The 26,651-nt window shown below is 51.4% G+C and overlaps 1 protein-coding gene across 1 annotated transcript; it reads left to right on the forward strand.

Moving 5' to 3' along the window:
* The first annotated feature begins 520 nt into the window (after positions 1-520).
* On the forward strand, positions 521-24,988 carry mbtps1 (membrane-bound transcription factor peptidase, site 1). The gene is made up of 23 exons (XM_036543963.1): positions 521-689; positions 3,935-4,498; positions 9,012-9,269; positions 12,908-13,120; positions 13,658-13,768; positions 14,038-14,147; positions 14,314-14,430; positions 14,515-14,582; positions 14,903-15,005; positions 15,332-15,483; positions 16,909-17,070; positions 17,527-17,671; positions 18,250-18,438; positions 20,200-20,372; positions 20,708-20,823; positions 21,285-21,441; positions 21,771-21,895; positions 22,373-22,450; positions 22,714-22,854; positions 23,025-23,156; positions 23,420-23,546; positions 24,231-24,361; positions 24,613-24,988. Exons 2-23 carry the CDS (start codon positions 4,315-4,317, stop codon positions 24,816-24,818), a joined length of 3,198 nt encoding a protein of 1,065 aa, XP_036399856.1. The 5' UTR covers positions 521-689; positions 3,935-4,314; the 3' UTR covers positions 24,819-24,988.
* The last annotated feature ends 1,663 nt before the right edge of the window (positions 24,989-26,651 follow it).

Genomic DNA, 26,651 nt, shown 5'->3' on the forward strand with positions numbered 1-26,651 from the left:
ATTGAAATAATACTGAAGAATCGGATTGGCTGTTCTTTCTTTCTTCTCTTGGTACTTATATAGTTGTTGCAAACTTTCAATAGCTGTTGTCTTCTACCCGGATACCATCAAAGTATCCTGCAACGCTGTTTGTGTTACCATAGAAACAGTGTAACGTCAAATTACAAGCGCCCTTACTCATTGATGATTGGCCGAAGTCATTGCCTATCGTTTATGTAACCGCCCTTACATTTTAACTCTTTATAACGGGTTACGCATGTGTTATTTAAATTAAATCTACCCCTATTTGATACAATTCCTGACAATCGTTAGTTCTACCCGAAAGTACTGATTTATCTTATTTTTATTGGTCAGACCTAACGTCAATTTACAATGGTGGGCGGGAGTATTATTTTAGCCTATGCCATTGGGCAGTTTCAGTATCTGTCTTGTTAATATTCCGCATCTGTGCTGATGATTGGCTGGCTCATGCCTGTGGGCGGGCTTCGGGATGTCTTGGACCGCCAGTGAATGCTGCAATGTTGATAAAGCGTCTGTGTTGGGAGAGTAGTGAAGTTTTGTTGTCTGGAATTGCTTGCTAGTGGTCTGACGCATACGAAACCAATCAATATAAAGCAGGGGAAGTAGCTGGCTGTCTAATTTGCTGTCGGTTCGGAAATCTGCATCTGTCGTTGAAACGAATCCAGAAAGTGAGTATGATCATCGCACATGTGTTGCTATAATTTCATCTGAACGCGACTTGGCTAGCTACCAAGCGTTAGCTTAGCTATGCTGTTACACTGAGGTAGCCCGCTAACCAGCTGCCTAACGTTAGCTGAGCTAGCGTGTTATATTGAGGTAGCCCGCTAGCTAACCACCTGAATATCTGTTTTCATACAGCTTGCTGGAACAAAGCCTGCTAGCTAAAGTTACCATCGTTGTAAACAGTGTGGCCTGTAATGTTGGCTTATGTTTTTAGCCAGCTAGCTAGACTGTCTAATGTTAGTTAGCCTGGTACTACTGCTAGCCAGCTAACTAGCTACCGTGAAATAATGCTAATGGCATTGACGTTAGGTACGGATGAGAGGCCTATATTACGGATGCATAATCAGTTAAGATAAGATCATCACACTAGCTGCATGAATTCATAAATTAAACGCTGACAGCAGCTAATGAGATCATTCCTGTTGTAAACAGCCACTGGTTTGCGGGGTTGATGAGCTAGACAAGTTGACTTTATCTGGTTAGCATGTAGCATACTGATTTGCAGAGTTCTCGCTGTTTTGTTTATAAGGTAACGTTAGGTAGCCATCGGGTTGTAACTCATTTCTCTGCATGTATGTAGCCAGCGAGCTAACGGCGCTGGGGATCATTTTAGCAAGATTTTGGTGATGGCTACCATTAGCTAAGTAACGTTAGCTGATTGCTAGCTAGTTTATAAATATTTGCATAGGTAGCTAACGTTATTTAGGAAGCCAGGTAGCTAACTGGACCAGGTCCTACTTGGTAGTAGGTGGTTAGCTATTATTATGTAGATAGGTTATTTTGTTATTTCCAGATATAACAATATTTGTATTCCCAACTAGCTGGATATGCAGGTTTATAAAGAATAGAAGGACGGGGAAGGTCTCGGAATTGTTGTAGCTAACATGTACGGAGAGAAAGAGGGGGCGGGTAGCTGTTGTAGAAATGATCCACTTTCCTGCTGTTGAATCTGTTGAAGGATGCTGTTTGGATGGTAAAGCGGTGGGACCGGGTACCATCAGACCCCAGGCTAGAAAGCAGCCGGATGCTATAGATGTTATAATTCGGACAGACTCTTTGTCTTCGTTCGATGGCCAGTTAAAAATGACGGGAATATCGTTGGCTGTTATATTCCCCAGTATGTGGGAGAGGATTGTCAGTTCGTTTTCACCTCCCCAACTGCAGTATCAGTGATTTTCTTTGTATAATTTTTAAACATGTAATTGTCTTTATGACCTCAGTACAGATGGAGATGGAGTGCCTCGATCGTTAGTAGTAGGTTGGTTGTCAGATTGGTCCAGCATGTGTTTTGTGGCCTCTTGCCTGAAACCTTGCTGGATAATTGTGGAAAAAATTTCCCAGAATGTTAGAAAGTAAGAATTTTGGGTTCTGGTCTCCCTCATGCATGTGTGTGTTTCCATGGTCACTACGATGTGCATGAATCCATCCTGTCCTGTTTGGGAAGGAACAGCAAAGCCCTTTAACCTTTTAGTGCCATCCTCACCTGGGCCTGCCATCTGTGCTCTGTGGGAGGGAGGTTATTAACAGTGAGGTTTGCTGTGAGTTTTTAAGGGTAGTAATTAGTAAGGAACAAAAAAAATGACATTCGATTTTTGCCTGGGCTAATCTGTTAAAATGTGGCCTGTAGTACGTTCACATTTAATGTGCTCAGTATTTGGAAGGAAACCTTGAGGCAGACGGGGAGCAATGTTGGTCTTACCCCCTGGGTAGTGATGTCACGTCTGTGCAACATTTCCCAAAGCATGCTGGGAAGAGGTTTTCTCATGCCAGTGTCTTTTTGTCGCATTGACTCAAATGGGTGCTGTCTTTGCAGCATTTGTACAGCAGTGTGTGTCTTGGACTTTTGGAGGAAGAGCTAGAGATGTGGATTTACATGTGAGGTCCCATCTGGCCTGCACATTAGGGCTTTCTGTGTGTTTTTTCTCTTACATCCGGAAGTAAAAAGCTCCCTCTTACATAACCAGCCTGAAAGACGGGGTTGGGTATCAGAGGGGTTTGGGGGGCTGGGTTTTGCTTAAGTTTCTGCTGCGGGAGGCTACAAAATTCAAATCCCTGCAGCTGGAGTCTGTGGTTGTGGAGGTGGTGGTGGTGGGGGGGGGGGTGTATTGGGAGGAGGTGGGGTTTGTTTTGGAACAGGATCTTTACAAGACAAAGTGTACCCTGGGGGTGGGGGGTGATTTTATATAGCCACTGCAGGACCCCCAGTGATAAAAAGCTGCAGAATTCCCGGCCGGATTGTGAGGCCTCTGTACGTCCTGTACTTTGGCGAAATGCTGTGCTGTACAGTGGGTGGATTCGGCTCGGTTCCGTGCGCAGCTGTGCGGACCGGCCGATCGCGGCGGCCGAGAGGGAGCAGGGAGGTCCCTTTAAGAGAAGGTCCTGGCGGCAGGGGGAGCGTTGGCTCAGGGCTGTCGTGTGCTTTTTAGTCGTCTTGTCTTGCTTGGTTTTGTTTGGTCTGCTCAGGGCGTGTAATAACACAGCCCAGGGTGTTTAAGGATACACGACCTTCCTGTATACTTACAGCAGTTGACAGGATACAGTTACAGAAAAACCTCTCCCTCCCTTTATTCTCGTGTAAATTGCCCCAGAATTGCTGGATATTTCATCAGCTGTTTGGCCTCTGTGCCTGACCGACTGGCGTGCTTGCTGCTGCCAGAGCGTAATTTGATTAAGGAAATATTATCATGTTTCTTCTTAGAAACTTTTAGTCACAGCCTTCCCCCAAAGCGCTGTAAAGTGTTTACTTTTCTCACATGCTATTGATTATTGATGAAACCGAACGCCAGGTCTTTGGTCCAGTGGATCTGGAAATGTTTAGGGGGATTTTTCCGCACTGAGTTTGGCTGGAGGAACCCTCAAGCGCGTCTCTGGTGCAGGAGATACGTCCCCTGCAGTGAAGCTAACACCAGAGCTTGTGAGCGTTACCGAGTTGGGTAAACACCTCAGCATGACCCTCACAGTGTAAACAGGCTGGGAGTGTGGGTGGCAGGGGGCAGGACACCCGGGTTTATTTGCCTGTGCATACAGACGAACATCCTGTGTGTCTGAGAAACCAGGCTGCCCACAGCCTGGTGTCTCTCTCTCACACACACACACACACACACACACACACACACACAGGCTGTGTCACTCTGGGCGCAGAGCAGCAGGTCTGAGTGGCGATGCTGATGTCCTTGTCTTTCCTTTTCAGGTGCTGTGGCAGGGTGTCTCCAGCGGACCCCTCCCCCGCCCCCTCCTCGTTCTCTCTCTTCCTCTGGTGTGCGAGTATGGACCCCCCTACGCCCTGCTTCACTCTGCATGACTGAGCACCACGCTGAAAACCCGGCCCAAGATGGAGAGGAAACGCAGAAAGAAATGAGAGAGCGCGGGCCCTGTGCGATCCAGGATTGTGTGGAATGGACCATGACACCCCACCCTGTTCTCTCCCCTGTAAACTGCTCCCATTGAGTTTGTTGCTTTCAGTTTGATTCAGTCTTTTACTGCTGTGAGCAGCTCCCCCAGGTGGCGTGGAGGGACAAAAGCCAGAGTTTGGCTCCCTGTGGGCGGACACTGACAGAGGCTATAGGGACCATGGCTCTGGTGCACTTGTGGCTTCCCGTCCTGGGGCTGCTGCTGTGTGGGGGGTGGGCCTCTGTGGGGACAGAGGAGGGGGGTGCAGGTTCCCTCCCCCCACCCACCGTCACAGGACTTCACTGTGTGAACTGCTCTCGCCTCACCCTCAAGGTGGAGTTCTCTACTAGTGTGGTGGAACACGGTAAGTCGGTTGGAGCGATTTTTTAAATTTTAAAATTTTTTAAATCTATGCTTTGTGCTGTCTCCATCCATTTTTACAGCTCACGTGTTCTTCACAAGATATAAAGTGGCAAAGTCCAGATGGTGCCAAAATCCAAAGCGAGCCCCAGTTTCCGACATTAAACGGGACAGTCTGCCAGGAGGGCTGAGGGCTTCTCTGAGCTGTCCATGAAAACAAATGGAAGCAAACACAGAAGCACCACAGGCCTAATCCCAGAACACTCGTTTTTCTTCAGTTTGCTGCACACCTATTATTCAGAAATGGTGGTGGCAGCTGGGGAGGGGGGGGGGTGTTAAATTTCACACACTCAGCAGCAGCCCCCCAAGGAGGAGACCACACTGCTCTGTGTGTGGGGGTTGGTCATGTGACCACCGTCTGAGAACATCTCAGGCTTTGAAAAAAACAGACTGACTTCATACCTAGAATTCACAAATGCGTTTAAAAGATTTGGGTCTTCTGTTGAGTTAATGAGGGAGTACAAGTGTCTACGCTAATGCATGGAGAATGTTTTAGCAGTGAATGGCAGTGTAACAGCAGGGTGGTCTTCTGAATGTAAAGGGGAGGTTCACTCCTCCTTTGAGGGGTTGTGTAGGGCCTTGGTGCTTGTGCTTCCTTAATCCCAGAATGCACTGCTTCAGTGGCAGCAGATGTTTAAAACCCACAAGCCAAACATTTTCTTTGGTAGCAAGATCACTAAACTCAAGATGAAAAATGAAAAGTTAAAATGAAGAATTCCGAAGTTGAACTCCTTATCACCATCTTAAATGGTGTGTGAACTGAGAAGGAATGTGTAGGCTGCGTCATTAACGGTCTCTGCTTAAGTGCTCAGTGTAATTGGGGTCTGGGCAAGTGAGAGAAACTTCTCCCACAGAGGAGAAAGCAAGCTGGCCTGCAGGGAGGCTCCACCCCTTTCACAGGCCTGGAGCTGGAGGTGAACAGGGCTGTGTTGAGCTGGTCGCCCAGAATCGCCGCTTCAGAGATGGCTGTGGATCTGCAGACTGTCTCCCCGTTCAGGAAGTGCAGAGAAATGTGTCGCCCACATGTCTGGCAGCGCAGTGCCTGGTGCGTTCCCCCTCTGCCTTCGGCTTTCTGTGGGGGAACCGGTTGCGCTAAATATTATATATAATGAATATAAAAGACCGTGAACAGGAGTCTCAGGTTGGACCAGTCTCGTGGTTGGCGCTGTTTGTAACTTTCTCTTTTGGCAGTCTAAAGACGGCAGGTGGTCATTCCCACGTTGTTCGGAATGTGGAAGGAGGATGTGGTGTGGTGCATTTACACCGCAGCGATTGCGGCGTGCGATTGCGGCGTGCGATTGCGGCGTGCGATTGCGGCGTGCGATTGCGGCGTGCGATTGCGGCGTGCGAATGCAGCGCATGTTCCAGCTGCATGGCTTCCCCCCCACCCTCTCCCAGACACAGGATCCACATGCAGGAGGCTGCAGCACTGATACTCAGTGTGTTGCCCAGATAATCCGCTTCCTGTGTTTGACACTGAAAGTTCTGTCTCTTCCTTTGTTGAAACTGTAAGAGTTCTGTTTTGTGGGCTCAGAATAGCAACGTGCAGGACGAAAACCTCCTGTTACCAGCCAGAGCCCTCTAGACAATGAAGTGGGGAGTGGGGAGGAGCGTAGGAGCTGAATATCTGCTCAGAATATAGAGTGTCTGTGGCTGTGTCCTCAGGGCTGGGAGTGAAGTTTGAGGGTATTGTACTTCTTTACAGCGCTGTTCTCTGTCTCTATCTCTAGCCCTGAGGCTGCTGGGGTTATGGCACCCTGTGGAAAGCTGTCTCACTGATTTAAGGTGTCTGTGGGGTTGTTTTTGGACTGTTGAGTGGGGGCAGGCGTAGCAGAGGGTGGGGTAGGTGGGGGACAGGAGGCGTGGCTGGAGACAGTGGGGCGTGGCCCGGCCTCAAACCCCACCCCCTGCCGCCTCCAGGTCCCTGCAGCTCAGTGTTCATTGGCCGCTGTCCCAGAATGCGAGAATGCCCTGACCCTCGCCCGGGGGCCCTGCGGCTCGGCCACCGGAGGCCCGAGCACGCCTTCGTATGCCAGAAGAAAACGCGATATTCACAGCGAGCCGGTCTCCTCGTCAATGCCTGCTCTGTGCCGGCCCCAATGCCCCTTTCATCTGCCCCTCCCCCGGCACTCAGAGCAGTGCATTGTGGGTTGTGGTAGAGGGTCGCTGGGGAGTTCGGGTGGCGGAGTGGGCGCAGCAGTACAGTAATACCTGTTTTAATAGGTAGTTTACTGTGACATGCTTTCAGAGGGAAATTGCAGGCGATCTTGGCGAGTTTCGTCTTTGAAACGCAGCGCTGGGTCAGAGGGTCCTGCCCAGGTCGTGGGAGCTGAGAAAGGCGTCTACAGCTCTGCCTGAACGGAAAGGCCTGGGTGCAGACCCCCCCCCTCCGGCCGTGCTGCTGCAGATTACATCACCGCCTGTGTTTCCATCGCACCGGCGGTGCCTGAAGCCGTGCGTATGCATGCAGCCAGCGTGTCCCTGCTCACAGATATCGATGCAAACTACACCTGTTTCCATTGAAGTGTCAGCGCTGTGTTTCCACATTCACTTCCAGGGCTTGACTCTGGCGCCCGTAATGGAAAGGGCAGCGGTGTCAGACAGGTGTAACGCGCACTCTGAGAGAGGGAGGGAGAGAGACAGGGAGGGAGAGAGAGAGACAGAGAGAGAGAGACAGAGAGAGAGGTGTGCTCTGTGCGGGAGCGTGTTTATCTACGCGCTGGGGAAACTCGAGAGTTTAGCGACCCCTCCTCGAAAGGAATGCTGTCTGACAGCGCGGGAGGAGCGAGGCAAGGATCACACCTGGTGAGAAGGTCAGGTGTGGCCTGGAGCACCTGGGACGGGTATCTCACCTGTGTACACAGTGCTGGAGCTGCAGCACCCGTCCGTCCGACGGTAAAACAGGTCTGTTGGTTAATGTCATCGATTTGCATTTCTGCTTTATCTCTTTGGCAGAACTGGGTGTTCGCTGGGATGTCCCTGGGACTTCAGCTTTTGTTCCTTGAAAAGAAAACGGCCGAAATCCCGTGACACAACATTCCCTGCATCAAATTGACCACAGCTTCACTTGGAGGATAGGGCAGCTACTGAACACACAGCACATCAGTGGTGTCAGCTTTGGGCTGGTTTTTAATGTGTAGTGTGGTGTTTTCCCTAATTGGTAGATTTTAAAAAGGTTGAGATTTTTGGGCTTGTGTGAACAGGATGTGTCAGGCCGGGTCTGGCTGTGAGTTTGTGCAGAAGTGAGCGGGGTTGCATAAAAGGAAACGTGTGTCCTGGGCTGGCGGGAGCACGCTGCAGCAGAAGGCAGCTCTTCTCTGGAACAGACGGTCACGCCTCTGACCCTGTGTGGATGGAGTTTCTTTGTCTGACTGCCCCCATCCCCCAGGCTGCTGCGATAACTGTTGAAGCAGGATTAGAAAGAGATATGACTGACAAAAAAGTGACACTTCTTTCTAGCTTTTTTCCCAACTCGTAACCAGACATAAACATTTACAGGTCTGGACTTGTTGATAGCCGCATGTCTCTAGCTCAGACCGGTGTTCCTGGACATATTGTACTTGCTTATTTGTACACATCCCTGTAATTTGTAATGTTCATTTGGCTTCATAAGATAAGGGTCTGTTCCATATTAATGCTGACAGTAATCTTGCAAAGCTGTCCTGGGGGATAATGTAGGTATTGAGACATGAGCACTCAGTGTAAACCTGTGGGAAAATGGCTGCCTCACCATGCTGTGGCGTTATCCTGCGGGATGGCTGAGCGGGAGGCTGCTGGACACTGCTCCAGGAGATGTTCCTCTTTGGATGAGCTTTGACACAGAAATCCTGACTCACTGAGGATCTGATGTGATCTTTAAAGATCTAATAGTGTTTATCACAAAGGGTTTTTAGGGAGGGTTCCCTTGTGGCCTGGCAAATCGCCCCGTCTGGCTTTATAATCTGACCTTTATTCTGACCTCTGATCCGTCTCTCATTTTAACTGTCGAAATGATTCCTTGAGCCCCCACATCAGCTTCCCAAAATGGCCGCCATGTGTCAACCCAGTAGGAGGAGTACATTAGCGGTAGTTGTGTCGAGTCCAAGTAATATTCTTGGGAGTGACAGAAAGCCAGAAACGCGTGGATCATGTTCCATCACATGCTCTGGTGGTGTGACTGTTTTGCAGGGGGGGGCAAAGGGGTTTTTTTTTTTTTTTTTTTTAATTCGGTTGGTACAGAAGAGTTTATCATTGACAGCAGTGGCAGCTCCACCAATCATGGGATGCCTGAGTCCTCACTCTTCCTTCACGAGTTCCTCACTCCGAATGAATGGATTGATGGATGGATGAACGAATGAATGAATGAATGACTGGATGGATGTGATCGTCCTGCTTCATGGCCGGTCAGTTAGATTCTGCTTGTGACTGGACCTGTGTCCGCTGAGTGACATGTCGTCCTGTCACCCCCCCCCCCACAGAGTACATTGTCACCTTCAACGGCTACTTCACGGCCAAGGCGCGGGGCCACTTCATCGGCAGTGCACTGCGCAGCTCGGAGGCGGTGGACTGGCGCATCGTCCCGCGGGACAACCCAGCCAGCGACTACCCCAGCGACTTCGAGGTGGTGCAGATTCGGCAGGCGCCCCAGCAGAGCCTGCTCACCCTGCAGGAGCACCCCTACATCAAGCGGGTGACGCCCCAGCGCAAGGTCTTCCGCAGCCTCAAGTTCGCCGACTGTGAGTGTGCAAGCCCGCCCATCCCGCCCCGACTACACCTGCTCACTGCCCTACTCCCAATCTACCCCCCTCCCTCTCTCCCTCCCCCTCCCTCTCTAACCCCTCCGCCAATCTACCCGCTCCCTCTCTGACCCCCCCCCCCCAATCTACCTGCTCCCTCTCTGACCCCCCCCCCAATCTACCCGCTCCCTCTCTGACCCCCCCAATCTACCCGCTCCCTCTCTGACCCCTCCCAATCTACCCGCTCCCTCTCTGACCCCCCCAATCTACCCGCTCCCTCTCTGACCCCTCTCTCTCCCCCCATACCCCCTCCCTCTGTACCACCTCTCTCTCTACCACCTCTATACCCCTCTCTAGGTGCCCCTTACCTCTGTGCCCCTCACATACACAAACCCACTCTCGTCTTTAGAGCTTTGGTGTGACAGACATTCTGCTCCATGGTGACCCTGTGACCAGATAGGGATACACAGTCAGCAGTCATGTAATTCAGCCGGTCAGTAAGGGCTGATGGTTGTGTGCAGACCGTGGGAGTCGGGTCCATAACCGCTGCCACTGAGGCCTGGGAAAGAGTGGGTTTTGTGCTGATTTTCAGCAGGGATTGGTAGGATTAGCTGTAAAGTGACAGAGGGTTTTGAAAGTATTTGATGGTTTTTAACTCGCTCTCAGAGGGTATGATGTATGACACTCCTTGGGGCAGAAGGGAGGGCGGAGTTCTGTGACTGTGCCAGTCCCCTGTAATTTAAGTAGAGGAACCGTCTGGAATGTCTTTCAGAGAACACGCCCTCCCCCTCTCCCTCCCCCCCTTTCTCTTTCTCCCTCTCTTCCTCTCTCTCTATTGAAACAAGCTTTATTGGCGTGCCCACACAGATGTACAGCATTGCCAAAGCAATAGTCACATAATTATCCAAACAAAAGAGTAATTTAACCTAAAATATGTATACACACACACACACACATTAAACTGAATATATACAAATTTATATATATATATATATATATATATATACATTTTTTTTTTTTTATATGCTTAGTGGGTTGATGCTTCCTGCCCATAGTCTCTCAGCCTGTGATGCTTGCATGCGTACCCCCCCCCAGGCTTGGTCTCCTTCCTTTTGGAGGTCTGTAAGCTGAGAGTTGGGGGTTGTGGGAGGGATGGGGCCGTCCCCTCCCCTCTAAATAAAGGATGCTTTCCCAGCAGTGGTGCTGCTGGTGGTTAGGGGGTGAGTTTGTGCGGGCGCCACCCTCCCCCCTCTCCCCTGTCATTATCGCGCCTCTCCTGGGCGTGGCCTGCAGGCCTGCGTCTCTGTGGTCACCTCGCCTTTGTCCTTCACCCAGAGAGGAGTCCCGGCCTGGTCTGGTCCGGTCAGGGTGACTCTGTTCTCACCAAGGTGTGGCTGGGCTGATCAAAGACTCTGTGGCACCAGGCTGACGGCGTTTGTGTGTGTGTGTGTGTGTGTGTGTGACCGGGGGGGGGGGGGGGGTCAGAAAGGCACGGTTTGTGTTTACTGTGTGTGTTGGGAGGGGGGGCACTGGGTGGGGTAGTCTCGCCTGTCCCTGTGAGCGCTGTAGTGAAAGACTCCTCTGTGTGGGTCATTAACAGCAGCCCACCCGCCGCCCGCCCCCCCTCCTGCCCGCCCCTTCCTCTGCTCTCTGGCGCCCCAACTCCCATATAAAAAGAGCATTTTAAGCTGTTGAACATGTTTATGACTACAGTATGCGTGAATTGTAAATGAGGGAACTCAGACCCTGTCTGTGCCCGAGGCCGACCTTTCACCCTGAGTGACGTAGGCGAGCAGTCCTTCCGCTAACGATGGCGTTAGTACGGGCCGTGTGGTTGCCCGGGTGATGGCTGCGGTTCGTGGGGCCCCTGGGCTGGGGTTTACGGCCTGTGACACTGTGCTGTGGAGTTGCTCTGCCCCTGTAGATGATTCACTGATTCTGTACCCTGTGGTGTGGGGTCTGTCACCTCTCCTCCGGCCAATCAGGGCCCAGTGTCTCTCGCCACTGTGGCGGGAAGCGGTGCAGGGAGACGTGGGTAATAACGGGCCGTAGAGGAGTACCGGCCCGTAACACTGCTCTCAGACCTTCGGGAGCTCAGACTCACCCAGGCCCACCACACCAGCCGGCCCCGTAATGAACATCTGATGAACTGATCCTGTCTCTCGCTTTTGGATGGCGGCAGCAGTGATGATCATCAGGAACGAGCACGCTTATCTGCGTTTCCTCATTGAGATGAATCAAACGGCCACCTTAGATTACTCCCGGCTGTAACCTGCTGGGGTTTGCCAGTCAGCACTCAGCCTTTAGTATGATTAAAACTGGGCAGTCTGCGGTCAGGGGCCTTGCTGTGGTGCTTTTGCGTTTCGTGAAAGTGCTTTTGCACGATTAGACTGTGGTGCTGATAAGATTTCGAGGCAAGAAGCTTCATCTGTTTCACCCAGAGCTGCAGATTTTGTAACGGTATAGAAATGTCCTTCCCTGGAGTAATGCAGCACTATACGTACACAGGCGATAGCTCTCATTTTTCACTCTGCCTTATGGCGTTTGTACTCGTGTTGTGGCTTGTGTTTCTGCCTGATCGTGTGCTGGGAGGAGTAACTGGCGGTGGGATAAAACGAGGCTGGGCAATCCAGTGTCATCTTTCTGATTCTCCCTCCCCTCCGGCGATTATGATGTCATAATCATAATGATGTCATAATCGTCCATTCTGGAGCTGGTCTGCATTCTACAGACATCTCATTTCCAGACCGAAGTCTTATTCTTCTTAAAGCGTCTTCTTTACATTTTGTTCACTCCTGCTCATCCATCAGGAGGTAAAGCATGGATTTCCTCTCTCCCCCGTCGTTTCCTTCAATAGACTGCAGCTCTGTAGCCTGTTCCCTGTCAGGGTGATGTAAAGCCCTCAGCTCTTCCCTCTGCTCGTCTCACATAAGTGCTTCGACTCGTTTAGATGGTACTTAATCAGCCGGAATGAAACCACCGAGCGCCACAGAGGCAGAGGAATCGATGAGGCGTGCTCGGTCTGTGTGTGAGTGATTGGTGTTGGGCTCCGAAGGGTGCTAATGGAACCCCTAACAGAGGGCAGCTGGAGCGCATGTTTCTCCTGTCTCCCCCTGGTGGCAGCTGATGGACGTGGCTCCTGTCCAGCTGTGCTGTTTCAGCTCTGTTGTAGTGGTGGGACTCCTCTCCCCTTCTCTTCTCTCCTTCCCACAGCTGCGGCCCTGTCTGACACAGATCCCAGGCCAGGGCCAGTTTGTTTCAGTGTGTTAGTGGGTTCTGGGTCGGGTCAGGGGGTTTGCCTGCAAGCCTGCCGCTGTGTTCCTAACCTGTGTGGGGAGACTTGGCCGGGCAGTGCTGCAGAAATCACAGTGTGCTGGGGAATTGTAGGGGGTGGGGGAGGTCAGGCGGGGACAGCTGGAGCTGCTGTACAGAACGCCATTGTCTTCTTTTAGAAGCATTTTATTTTTAAAAACTGCAAATCACCCACCCTTCTCATGGCATGTGCGGTTGAGCGGGCAGAATCCCTGCCTATGACTCCACCCCTGAGTGTGCTGCACCGGAGGATCATGGGAGCTGAAGCCAGCGAGCCGCAGCGGGGTCAGCGGTGTGACGTCCTCTCCCCTGTCTCCTCCCCGCAGCGGCAGACACGGCCCCCGCCCCGCCCTGTAACGACACACGCTGGACGCAGAAGTGGCAGTCGTCTCGGCCGCTGCGGCGGACCAGCCTGTCTCTGGGCTCCGGCTTCTGGCACGCCACCGGCCGCCACTCCAGCCGCCGCCTCCTCAGAGCCATCCCCCGCCACGTGGCGCAGATCCTGCAGGCCGACGTCCTCTGGCAGATGGGTCACACCGGTGAGCGCAGCGGGGGGGGGTGTGACAGCAGGGGGCGCTGTGCTGGCGTGTGCGTGTGTCTGTGTGCGTGTGTCTGTGTGCGCGTGTCTGTGTGCGCGTGTCTGTGTGCGCGTGTGCGTGTGTCTGTGTGCGCGTGTCTGTGTGCGCGTGTGCGTGTGTCTGTGTGCGCGTGTCTGTGTGCGCGTGTCTGTGTGCGCGTGTGCGTGTGTCTGTGTGCGCGTGTCTGTGTGCGCGTGTGCGTGTGTCTGTGTGCGCGTGTCTGTGTGCGCGTGTCTGTGTGCGTGTGTCTGTGTGTCTGTGTGTGAGAGATATGTCAAGGCTTTGACTATGTATGGGTGTGTTGTGTGCTCAGGATTGAATTCTGTGAGTGGTATGTTGAAGCTGTGGCAGTATGTGTGTAGTGTTAGCTGGCTTTAAGAGTGTCGCTATGTGTTGAGAGTGAAACTGTATGTGTTACATATTTATGTGTGAGAGCTCTGGCAGTAAAAGTGTGTGTGTATTTGCGTGGTCAGGAAGTAACTGTGTGCTTTTCCTCAGGCTCTGGTGTGAAGGTGGCTGTGTTTGACACGGGCCTCAGTGAGAAGCACCCACACTTCAAGAACGTGAAAGAGAGAACCAACTGGACCAACGAGAAGACGCTGGACGACGGTGAGGTTTTGCTCGGTGGGCGTGTCACTCAGCGGGCCAATCGCAGTGTGTCAGGGGCGGGGAGAGCAGAGGTCAGGGTTGTGGTTCTCGGAGCTTGCGACCGCATGCTGTGAGATGCTGTGATATGGGCCGGCAGTGTGGACGGTGGTTTGGGTGCAGTGTTCATCCTCGCCACGGACACTGTGATTACTGAGATGGGTAGCGTGTTAGGGACAGTGTGACTGACAGTAGCAGCGGGAGTTTGATGTGCTGCCTCCTGTCCCCTGCAGGACTGGGTCATGGCACGTTTGTGGCAGGGGTCATCGCCAGCATGCGAGAATGCCAAGGCTTCGCCCCCGACTCTGAGCTGCACATCTTCAGAGTGTTCACCAACAACCAGGTACACGAGTCCGGCTCGTTCAGATAGAGCTCCTCTTTCTCCCCGGCAGGCTCACACGTCTTACGGAATGCTACAGAGCTCCGCCCCTTTCCTTCTCACACAGTGTAATTAGCACTCGTGTTCTCAGTCCTCATTGGCCCATGCTGCTTGTCCCCGCTCCCTGCAGGTGTCCTACACTTCCTGGTTTCTGGATGCCTTCAACTACGCCATCCTGAAGAAGATCGATGTCCTGAACCTCAGTATCGGTGGTCCTGACTTCATGGACCATCCTTTCGTGGACAAGGTGATGTGGCAGACCGCCACCTGCTGGTCGGAGGACTGCTTTCTGTTTGCATTTTTTTGTTTATGGTTATTTTTTTGGGTGCAGGTGTGGGAGCTGACGGCCAACCGCGTGATCATGGTGTCTGCCATTGGGAATGACGGCCCTCTGTACGGGTGCGTGCTGTTTGGGGACAGTTTCGGCATGTGCGTGTGCGTGTGGGTGCATGTGAGCGTGATGACACTGTAGGTCTGGTGTGTGTGTAAAGTTGCATGTAGAAAAACGTGTAGTTGTGTGTAATAATGCAAAGCTTGTGTGTGCAAGTGTGTAAAGACCTGGTATATTTTATGTGTATCTGTTTTAAGTTCCCTAGATGACCAGTTTGTGTCATTGTGCAAAGCCTGTGTGTGTCTGTGCATAATGCACATGCATAAAGGCCGTGTGTATATGGTGTTGCATTGTAAATCTGTGTGTAACTACGATGTTTGTTTTTCAGGACCCTGAACAACCCTGCAGATCAGATGGACGTGATCGGGGTGGGGGGGATCGATTTCGAGGACAACATCGCGAGGTTCTCCTCTCGAGGGATGACCACATGGGTACGTCTGCCCTACGCTGATCGAACCCTGTGCACTCTGCCGTCCGGCTGCGTGTACAAACGCATACAGCGGAGGCCAAGCCTGTCAAATCATGTCGGGGAAAATTTTCATTTGATCTTCATAAATCTGGGTAAAAGTGTCCATCCTGATTTAAAATGGCCAACATAATCACTGAGACATTACATTATTTATTTGCTGAAGCAGCATCTTTATCCAGAGGAACCTGCACTGATGATCCTGCACCGTGTTTCCCCCCTGCTGCCTGTGTCCCCCCCACCCCCCCCCGCTCCCTGTGCCTGACCGGTTTCCTCCCCCCTCCCTCCCAGGAGCTGCCGGGGGGGTACGGCAGGGTGAAGCCCGACATCGTGACGTACGGCTCCGGGGTTCGCGGCTCTGGGATGAAGGAGGGCTGCCGATCACTGTCGGGCACCAGTGTGGCGTCGCCCGTGGTGGCGGGGGCGGTGACCCTGCTCGCCAGGTGAGTCCCCTCCCCCACGTCTGATTGGTCAGCTCTCATAGGAGTTTCCTTCCTTCATGACTGATTGCAGCGACTGCTTATTAAACCCGCAGTGTGAAGGAATGCACTGAAATATTGAAAGGTGCTGGAGTGGCAGGTGGTTCATCAGGATTTACACCCGTTTATTTCCCTCCTAGTTCAGCTTTGACAGTAATGAGTCCGTCATGGAGTCATAACAAACAGTGGCCCTCCCCCGACCCGCCCACTTCTGTAGCTCCTCCTGCAGAGTGTTTTACCCATGAGTACCGTGCTCTGTGGCCTTCCGCAGAGTCTTATATCTCAGCGTCTCAGTGTTATCCTGGAGACAGGCTCCACATGGAGAAGGTTACAGCCCGCTGGCAGACGGGGGAGATAACTGCCTGTGGGATGGGGAATCTGACCCCCCGCCTCTGCACGTATCCCATGAGCACTCTGGCTCAGATCTGTATGTTGGTAGTCTGGAATGAAAAGCAGACGGACTTTCAGACGGTTATCTGGCCTCCTCTGCTTGATTGTGTGTGTTCACCCCAGCAATCTGTCTGGTGTTTTCTTCTTCATGTAAGATAAGCAGCTGCTCTATTTCCCGTGAAGTCGTGAAAAAGGAGAAAAAAAAAACGCAGGCTGTAAAGCTACCGGTGATAACAAGTGACAGACGCAGTGAGCACAGCCTCACGTTCACACACATCTCTCTCTCTCTCTCTCTCTCTCTCTCGCTCTCTCTCTCTCTCTCTCTCTCTCTCTCTCGCTCTCTCTCTCGCTCTCTCTCTCTCTCTCTCTCTCTGTGTCTTCTGTCTCTCGCTCGCTCTCTCTCCCTCTCTCTGTGGAAAATCCCATCTTTGTTTGCGAGTGCCTGGTTTACCAGGGGGTAGCTGTGGTGGCATGTGGGGGGGGGGGGGGGGCAGGGGTCATGCAGCTGCAGCTGGAGAGGGCCGAGGGGCTCGGACGGAGCGTTAACACCTGGTAAAGGCTGATAAATGGCTGCCGTTGTGTCCCTTTGAAACACATGTCCAGTTTAAAGGCCTGGTTGTCTGTCTCCCTGTAAGTGGCTCATTTGACCTCTCCATTCTCCTCTGAGCTCGAAGGGAATCAACTTGGCTTTCTCTTGACCACTTGTAAGAGTGAAAAGACCAAGGCCTCAGTGAATGAGAGGATAAGTGTCCTTTTAGTGATTGACTAGCTGTAGCCCTCCCTCTTTCTCTCTCTCCCCCTCTCTTTCTCTCTCTCTAACCCCCCAGTCGCTCTCTCTCAGTCTCTCTGACAGGCAAACATCTGCCCCGCTCTCACTCTCAGTTTCTCTCTCTGAACATCATTGGCTCTGCCGCTCATTGGCTCTTGCCCAACCTCTCCAGGTCTCAGGTCCAGCAGGTAGTTGAGTTTGTGTAACCCTTCCCCCCCACCCTCCCGCAGCACGGTACCAAACCGGGAGCTGGTGAACCCTGCCAGCATGAAGCAGGCCCTGATCGCCTCGGCACGCCGCCTCCCGGGGGTCAACATGTTCGAGCAGGGCCACGGCAAGCTGGACCTCCTGCGGGCCTACCAGATCCTCAACAGCTACCGGCCCCAGGCCAGGTACGCCAGCCACGCCCACGGCCCGCGCACCTGTTCACCCCCCCCCCCCGACCCCCCCGCCCTTGGCTCCCTTTCAGTTCACAGCCTGTTCACTTTCATTTTACCTGTCAGTCCCTTTCAATCTGCATTCACTTTGCATCCGGATGTTCCTTCTGCCTCGATTTGCACAGTCCTCTTCCAGTAGCATCAGTGATGGCCTCCCTACTGCCCCCCTGTGGCCGTGTGGCTTTATTTCCTCCTTTCTGTGAGCTTGGTGTGAATTTTGTTGTGTCCATTGGTGACACAGCCTAATAGGGCAGGGATCCATTCTGTACCCTAGAAGACCAACCCATATCTCACCCTCAGAATTGCATTTTCATCTTCTGTTGTTGACTTCATCAGAAATGAGTTGTCACAGGGGAACTTGTAGAACTTGGGAGTTTGGAATATTATGTTGTCTGTGTTTGATTGCTCTAGCCTGAGCCCCAGCTACATCGACCTGACGGAGTGCCCCTACATGTGGCCGTACTGCTCACAGCCCATCTACTACGGCGGAATGCCCACCATCGTCAACGTCACCATCCTGAACGGCATGGGGGTGACAGGCCGCATCGTCGACAAGGTGAGGGGCAGCTCCACGCTTCTGTTGGCAGCTGAAGCTGCTGTCTGATTGGTGCTGATTGGTGGTGGGTGTGTTGCCTTCTGCCTGCAGTGGTGCAGCTCAAAGCTGCAGGGTGTTGTGGGAGATTTTGCCCCGCATGACCGCTCATTAGCATGTACCCGGCTATTTGTGTCCGCTTAATGTATGTCAGGACATGGCTGGAATAGCATTTTGAGTTAATGAATGCCTGTCACTTAAGTTTAACCATTTGAAACTGGTCAGCGTAGGTGTAGGGGTTAGGAGTGGTGCTTACAACTCAAAGGTTGATGGTTCGATCCATTTGCATATTACATTTATTCATTTGGCAGACGCTTTTACCCAAAGCGACTTGCAAGTGAGGCAGAGTACAGCACGATGCCCCTTTGGGGCACTGCTCCAGTTGTATAAATGGAAAAACTGTAAAACTGTGACCTATGTAAATCACTCTGGATACAAGCTAAAAAACAATAATATGATGATGTACTACTGTAATGGTCAATGTTAAATGTGAGTTATGTTGTTGCCCCCTGCTGAACTCTCTGGCCCCTCTTGCCCCACAGCCCATCTGGCAGCCCTACCTGCCCCAGAACGGCGACCACATCGACGTGGCGGTGTCCTACTCCCCTGTCCTATGGCCGTGGGCGGGCTACCTCGCAGTCTCCATCTCCGTCGCCAAGAAAGCGGCGTCATGGGAGGGCATCGCTCAGGGGCACGTGATGGTCACTGTGGCCTCGCCAGCCGAGAACGACGTGAGTGACGGGGCCAGGGGGAGGAGCCTCTTCTCCCAGTGCTACGCACTGATTGGTTAACACAACACCTCATGTGTTCGGGGAAGCGCCGGTCCTGCTGTCTGGGGTTACACTGGCAGTGACTGCTCTGCTCCTATTCTGCATTGTGCAAACATTCATCTGCTGCTTAAAACGGTCGCATGAAAACATGAAGCAAACTCATCCACTGCTGGTGTTTTTTAAAGAGAAAATGGCATTGGAGACTGTAATTCGGTGTTTTTTTAAAGTGAAAATGGCATTGGAGACTGTCATTCGGTGTTTTTTTAAAGAGAAAATGGCATTGGAGACTGTAATTCGGTGTTTTGTGCTGGTGATTTTTAAAGAGAAAATGGCATTGGAGACTGTAATTCGGTGTTTTGTGCTGGTGTTTTTTAGAGAGAAAATGGCATTGGAGACTGTAATTCGGTGTTTTTTTAAAGAGAAAATGACAGTGGAGACTGTAATTCGGTGTTTTGTGCTGGTGATTTTTAAAGAGAAAATGGCATTGGAGACTGTAATTCGGTGTTTTGTGCTGGTGTTTTTTAGAGAGAAAATGGCATTGGAGACTGTAATTCGGTGTTTTGTGCTGGTGTTTTTTAAAGAGAAAATGACATTGGAGACTGTAATTCGGTGTTTTGTGCTGGTGTTTTTTAAAGAGAAAATGACATTGGAGACTGTAATTCGGTGTTTTGTGCTGGTGTTTTTTAAAGAGAAAATGACATTGGAGACTGTAATTCGGTGTTTTGACAGTCGCACGGCAGTGGCTTACTCTGTTTGACATCGGCTTGGCTTAAATGCACCCTGACTGTAGCTCATACACAGAACACTGTTTTTAGTAGCAGTTCCCATTGTCTTGCTTTCAATAATGATTTGGCTGAAAACTCTGTCGACGTTTAGTCATGTCAACGATAAAAGTTTTGTCTAACTGGCGGCAGAGCTGGTAGTGGCCTCTTTCCCAAGGATTTGATAACTCAGAGATATTTGTGTGTGTTTACACAAGGTCACCAACTGACTCCAGGTCAGTTTGAAGCCCTTAGATCTCAGGCCAGCCGGGATAAATCACGTGGTGTTCACTGATTTCAGATCTAAAGGTTCTCTTGGATCGGCTTTCTTTTGGCAGTGGTGTCTGTGTTGGTGCTGCCTTATCAGGTTCAGCTTCTCTCCCAGGCCTCCACCCCCCCCCCCCCCCCACTCTGTTTTGGCAGAGTGTAAGAGTGTATCATTGGAGGAAGTGGTTGCGAAGGCGTTATCTGTGTGCACAGAGCCCCATAATCTTCAAAAATATCTCTCTTTTCATGTCTTGTTTCTTCCTTAAACTGCTGTTCTACAGAGAAAACAGTGCTTGTTTTTGTGAGTAACAAAGAGGAAATAAAGGGATGTCATTGACTCGTTGCCCTTCTGACCCCTGTGGCTTCACTGGTCATTTGGGGTGTTGTTATGGAAACTGGGTTTCCCATTCAGCTTATTTTTTAGGAGTCACAGTTTCATCAGTATTCACTTGCTTAACAGAATTTAGTCTTTAACTCTAGTGATATAACCAACCGTTAGATTCTTAGTAACAAACCGACAACCTTAGGGCTCTGATTCTGAAGCTCTAGCAGACCTGGTCTCTTGTTGAGACGTTTCCCAGCAGAATCTCACCTGTAGGCTTCTGTGCTGTGTGGGTCTCTGAAGCTCAGGGCTCCAGGATGCAGGGGTGTTGGGATTTGAACCCATGTTGTCTACCTTTGTCCCCCCCCACAGTCCACGATAGGTGGCGAGCTCACCTCCACCATCAAGCTGCCGGTGAAAGTGAAGATTGTACCGACTCCTCCTCGCAGCAAGAGGGTGCTGTGGGACCAGTACCACAACCTGCGCTATCCTCCCGGCTACTTCCCCCGAGACAACCTGCGAATGAAGAACGACCCTCTGGACTGGTAAGTGCCGCAGGCCTTCCTCACACCCAGCTCTAACAGGGGTGCTACTCTTCCTCATTACCTGACTGTACCTGATCAGAGGAGGCAGATTCAGCCGCAGCACGTGTCCCGTAGCTGTGTTGTCCTGGTTGTTGTCATATGTTAGCTTGGTGATGCAGAAAGTGTGTTTTTAATGTGTGCTCATTAATGCCATCAGATGTAGCGGGTGAGAGGATTTTCAGTGTCTATCTGCATCTTGTCCCCAGCCCTGTATACTTTCAGCTCACATTCTCCTTTTGTCCAGAATGAATGGTGACTGAGTGTTTTGATTTCTGTTTGTATATATTTTTCGAAAGGAATGGAGACCACATCCACACCAACTTCAGGGACATGTATCAGCATTTGAGGAGTATGGGGTATTTTGTGGAGGTGCTGGGTGCTCCCATCACCTGCTTTGATGCCAGCCAGTACGGTGAGAATGTCCTTCCACCCCCTGAAACTAGCACGGACCCCTGCCTTTCAGTCCCAGAGCAGGACAGAGAGAGACACAGTCATTAACTGTCAGTGGGAGCTGTGCTTGAATGATCACTTTTCGTGTTTATTGTGAAATTCTGTTCTATAATTATTCACTTGTGGAAATGACCCAACTCAATAATAATTTCTGTATATAAATTATATTAACTCAAATTGAATACAAGGGTTGGGAATAAGGTGTTCTGCTAGTGGGGTAATTAGGATTAAAATGGGCTCCATGAGTTTGAAGTGGTTTGAGTGGAAGCTCTGGAGAGGGTGACCGCGGTCGGGCATACTGCTCTGAGCGGGTAAGAGACCGGCATGTGGTCATTAATTATGTGACCGGTGACGGTCGCGTGCGGTCATTCTGACCGGTGACGGTCGCGTGGGGTCATTCTGACCGGTGACGGTTGTCCGCAGGGACCCTGCTGATGGTGGACAGCGAGGAGGAGTACTTCCCTGAGGAGATCAGCAAACTGAGGAGGGACATCGATAACGGGCTCTCCCTCATCATCTTCAGCGACTGGTACAACACCTCCGTCATGAGGAAGGTCAAGTTCTACGACGAGAACACCAGGTAGCCCCCCTGCCCGCCTCTCCGGCCGAGAGATCTCTCCTGCAGCATTGACATAGTCTTTACCTGAACTTAACACATCGCTGGCTGTTAGTTCTGTCTGTAGTGGTGGACACACACTGCTTCTTAATGCGCATTACCCAGGGGCAAACGCTTACTTCATTTTCTCTCTCTTTACATTCAATCAACCAGTCACCAACCAATCACAGCAAAGGCTCCCAGGCCATGCTCACCAATCACTGCTTTTTTCTGTTTTCCTGTGGGAACAGAGTAAGGTTTGTTGAGCTGATGGGTGACCAGTGTGGCCTTTTGTGTCTGAATGTTGTCTGCAGGCAGTGGTGGATGCCAGACACAGGGGGCGCCAACGTGCCAGCACTGAATGACCTGATCTCAGTGTGGGGGATGGCCTTCAGTGACGGACTGTACGAGGGAGACTTCACCATGGCTGACCACGACAGTGAGACTTTTTATCCCACTCTGCCTGACACCGCTGCTGATCTTTGATCAGCACACAGCGGCTGAGCACCAGACTGGTCCTAGCCTGAGCACTGATCAGAGATCAGTATTGCTTCGAGGAATGTTTGGCTCACGGGTGTTTTGGGATGCAGCCTAAGATGTGTCTTTGCTGGTCCGAACACACCCATATCCGCTCATGAGCAGCTGGAGGGGAGTGATTTCAGGACCTTTGACATCTGACCTCCAAATTCCTGTCTAGAGGCCCATGTAGATGTCAGACTTAAAATAAATAAATAAATAAATATAATACAGATAAATATATGCTTGATTTTTTTCCATTTTAATTGTTATGGGTTAGAATTGATCATTGGTCTGCGATTTTGAGTAGCAGGCTGTAATGTATAGTATTGGGTTGGAATTGAATACGGTTTTGTCTGCAGTTTTGAGTCGCAGGCTGTAATGTATAATCTCCCCCCAGTGTACTACGCCTCTGGCTGCAGCATCGCCCGCTTCCCAGAGGATGGCATCGTCATCGCTCAGACCCTAAAGGACCAAGGTGACACACGGCTCCGCCTCTTACAACACGTTCAGCACAGCTGGCTGCTGTTGCCACGGTCACCTGATGCCGTATCCTTAATGTTTCACCTCCCTCCCTGTCTCCCCCTTCCATTTCTTTACTCACTTCTTTTTTGGCTCTCTTTCTCACTGCCTCTTTCTGTTTCTCTGTCTTTGTCTTGTCTCTCTCTCTCTCTCTCTGTCTCTCTGTCTCTGTCTCTCTGTCTTGTCTCTCTCTCTCTCTCTCTCTCTCTCTCTGTCTAGGTCTGGAAGTGTTGAAACAGGAGACCGCAGTGGTGGACAGCATTCCCATCCTGGGGCTGTATCAGACCCCTTTGGAAGGGGGCGGCCGGATAGCACTGTACGGAGACTCCAACTGCATAGACGACAGTCACAGACAGAAAGGTACTGTAGAGAACCCGCCCCCCACCTGTCTCCGCCCTGCTGTTTGACCAGTCGCCGTACGCTTTATACAGACTGAAGTGGTTGGTAGTAAACTCATCTGTGGTTGGTTGACTGAATTCTTCTCTTTGAGGCCTCTGACGTGATGGTTGCCCTCCTCTTTCCCCCCTCAGACTGTTTTTGGCTCCTGGATGCACTGCTGCAGTTCACAGCCTACAGCATGACCCCCCCGAGCCTCAGCCACTCTAAGAACAGGGTAGCGCCCCCTACAGGCACAGGACACCCCCTGCCTGTCAGGCTCGAGGGTAAGACTGGCAGTGTCACTGATCATCTCTTTCAGCCTCACACCAGCACCAGAAAAAATCTCTGCCTGTCCCTGAGTGAGCCACACATGAGGTGCTTGGGGTACGGGTCTGGCAGTGCGATGGGTTTTCTGCATCTTTAGTGTTCAGAGGATCCTCTGTCTCTCTACATCAGAATGGTTTCCTTAATCGCCTGTTTTGGTGGAATCCCAGAAAGTGGCCCTTACAGTGTACCTGAGCATGACCTCTCCTCTCTTCTCCCGCAGGTAATCACCTGTACCGCTATTCAAAGGTGCTGGAGGCTTACCTAGGAGACCCCAAACCCCGCCCCCTCCCTGCCTGCCCTCACCTGTCCTGGGCCAAACCGCTGCCGCTCAACGAGACAGCGCCCAGGTGAGTGCGTGATACCTGTCAGGTGCTGACCCTGCAGGACCATTCTCACCCCGACAGGTGAACGCGTTCTCTGTGCTGTGAGCCGTGTTCGTGAGCAGTTAGCCTAGCGTGCGTATCGGCACGCATCCTGTATGACGGCGGCTTTGAGCTCATCTGCTTCACATTCATCCCAAATGCAGTGAGCTCCGTCAGTACTGGAACTGACACCCTCTCGAGTGCCACAGATAAGGCATACCGGTGTTTCCCATCAATCTTTTACAGCATCTGGGTCCTCATTGGCTCCCACATATTTATTGGGTGCATCAGAACCAATCAGACTAAAGTTGAAGGTTCATTGAGTAAAACCCTTTCTACACTCTGTTCTCCTTGAAAAATCATATTGAATGCAAGTTAAATGGTGAAATATTATTTAATGAAATTGTTTTACTTGAGATGGTGTGACCCATTCTCTCAGGCGTATTTAGCACACCTCTAGTGCAGTGAGGTTAGATCTCCTGCCTCTTTCAAAAGAAATGCAGAGCCCCTCACTCATCTCCACTGGAATTGAGTAGTCTGATTGTAAATCCCTCCGGGCTCTAGAGAAATGGTCTCACCCCTCTTCCTTCTCTAATGAGATAGTATGATCCAGGACCCCCCTGCACTCTAGTGGTCTGACCCTGCTCCCTGTCCCCTCCTCATTGGCAGTAACCTGTGGAAGCACCAGAAGCTGCTGTCGGTGGACCTGGACAAGGTGGCGCTGCCCAACTTCCGGGCAGACCGGCCGCAGGTGCGGCCCTTGTCCCCCGGAGAGAGCGGAGCCTGGGACATCCCCGGAGGTGAGGGGCAGGAGGGCTGCGTGCGCCTGTTCGGGGGTGTTCTGGGGGAGGGAGATGCAGAGTTATCCACTGAGAACAGACTTCCTTTCCTTTTCTCTTTTTTAACATTTGGAGTTTCAAAACATTGATAAATAAGTTAATCAATGTTCACGCTGAAAAAGCAGTTTCTTGCCTTTTGAGTATACCTGTCTGCTAAGCCTCTCTGTAAGGCGGAGCATGGGAAATCTGACCCCCTGACCTTGTGTTCACAGGGATAATGCCAGGGCGCTACAACCAGGATGTGGGGCAGACCATCCCAGTGTTCGCCTTCCTGGGAGCCATGGTGGTGCTGGCCTTCTTCGTGGTGCAGCTGACCAAAGTGAAGAGCAAGCCGAAGAGGAGGAAACCGCGGGTCAAACGGCCACTGTTCCTGCAGCAGCCCCAGCAGACGCACACGGGGAAGACGCCCACGGTCTGACCGCGCGCCTGACCGTGTGACCGTATGGCTGACCGTGCAGCGACCACTCTCACTGAGAGGCAGTCTGGGGGCCCACTGGACGACTGTCTCCGTCTCTCTGGTTTTAAATTTGTTTTTCCTTGAAAGGGACTAAAATTGAGCGCATTGGCGCCGTAGAGTACACAGGACTGTGGGGGGGGGTGGGACTGAAGCCACGCCTGATTATTATGGGATGGCAGGACTTTTTAAAGGCAGAGGAAGCACCCTGAAGAGTTTGTACCTGCAGGAATTCGATGTCTCCATCTTGCTTGTCTCCTCCCTCAGAGAGAGAGAGAGCGTGCCCCTCATTCCTCTGACCAACAGGGGGCGCTGGGGTCAAATCCCGCCTCCCTTTCTATTTATTATTCCCGCCTGTTTACCAGACGACCTGTCCTCCCAGACTCTGCATTACGGAGAAAGGATCGACCAATCAAATTGGACAGAATCTTCTGATTTTAGTGATGCACATTTGGGAATTTTTTCTATTTGTTTTTTTGTTGTTTTTTTTTTTTCCTCTCTCTGATTTTGATTTTTTTTGTACATCCTGCTCCCCTGATCTCCTGCTCATTTCAGCGGACAGTGCCGCTTGTTTTTATCCGTTTCGCTCCGCTGTGACAGTGTAAATATGCATCATGATGTCACCGCTGTTGGTGGAGTAGGGCTGCAACCTTTTCAAATATATCTCATTCATTATGAAGCTGAACCCTGTGTGTCCTGTTTGTGTGTTCCTGGTTGCAGGCAGAGGCACACGGCCCTCTCCTCTCCTCTGTGTACAGTGGCACATTCGCTGTTTGACATTTCAGGTGTGCTTTTGTGAGGCCTGAGGGGAAAGAGGGGCGGGAAACGGCACAGGTGAGCGGGAGCTAACAGTGCGAGGACAGGTGAGCTCTGGCACAGGTATGAGTGGGTGGAGCCTCCTGATCAGGGGGGCTGGGTTAGCGGTTAGCACACATGTGAGCTGTGACACAGGTGTATGTGACTACAGGTGCCCGGTAATGGAGACAGGTAACGGAAACGGTAAAGGAACAGGTGAACTGCAATGCATGTGCTGTATTGGTGTGGAGCCTGAAGGAGAAGTACAGGTGAGCAGTGATACAGGTGTGCTCTTGTGTCACGTTAGCCAGCTCTTATCTCCTCAGACCGGATCTTAAAGCTCAAAGGTGACTTTGAGGAGTTTACCTGAGGCCAGCACACAGGTCCAAGGTAAAGGAAAAGCAAACAGGTAAACTGCTGGATTCCACCGAGAGACGGACACAGTCAGACCCAAACTCTAATAATCCTTTCTATTTTTTGACTGACCCCAATATCCAGGCATTCTGCCAGAGCATAGGGATTCCCGGAGTGGGACGGTTAACAGAGCAGTGATGACGTCACTCTGTGCTGAACTCGGGTGCGTTCCAAACACTGAGCGATTTTCCTCCACAGTTCAGTGTTAGGTGAACAGAGCAGCTCCATCCAATACCTGACTGTAACCTGGCTCTGCTGGACCAGACCAGAACCGATATTACCCTCCTGCCTCCTGCAGTCAACGCTTTCAGCTTGCCGTGACATTGCTGTAACACAAGTCAGAGAATGTCCGCTTGATAAAACGGCCTTTGCTCTCTGGAAGAAGTTTCAGGAACGTGAGGGTCAGTTGCTGAATCGGTTTTACAGCACCTCCGGTGTGTCGCCATCCCCAACCACATGGCACATGCACACCAAAACAGGAAGTAGGAAGTGACCTGCTTCCTGTGGTATCCTCAGCCGCCAGCCGCTTCTGACCTCCTGATCCACTTCTGTCTAATCAATAACCAGATGAAACCGTGTGTCACGAGA

Source organism: Megalops cyprinoides, chromosome 13 (assembly GCF_013368585.1).
Source record: "Megalops cyprinoides isolate fMegCyp1 chromosome 13, fMegCyp1.pri, whole genome shotgun sequence".
NCBI classification, from domain to species: Eukaryota; Metazoa; Chordata; class Actinopteri; order Elopiformes; family Megalopidae; genus Megalops; species Megalops cyprinoides.

What these genes read in the sequence shown, in the direction of transcription:
- mbtps1 (XM_036543963.1), top strand. Translation starts at nt 4,315, where the DNA reads ATGGCTCTGGTGCACTTGTGGCTTCCCGTCCTGGGGCTGCTGCTGTGT. An exon ending in CAGCCTCAAGTTCGCCGACT is followed by an intron (nt 9,270 to 12,907) that starts GTGAGTGTGCAA and finishes TCCTCCCCGCAG; the next exon opens with CGGCAGACACGGCCCCCGCC. An exon ending in TTCTACGACGAGAACACCAG is followed by an intron (nt 21,442 to 21,770) that starts GTAGCCCCCCTG and finishes TGTTGTCTGCAG; the next exon opens with GCAGTGGTGGATGCCAGACA.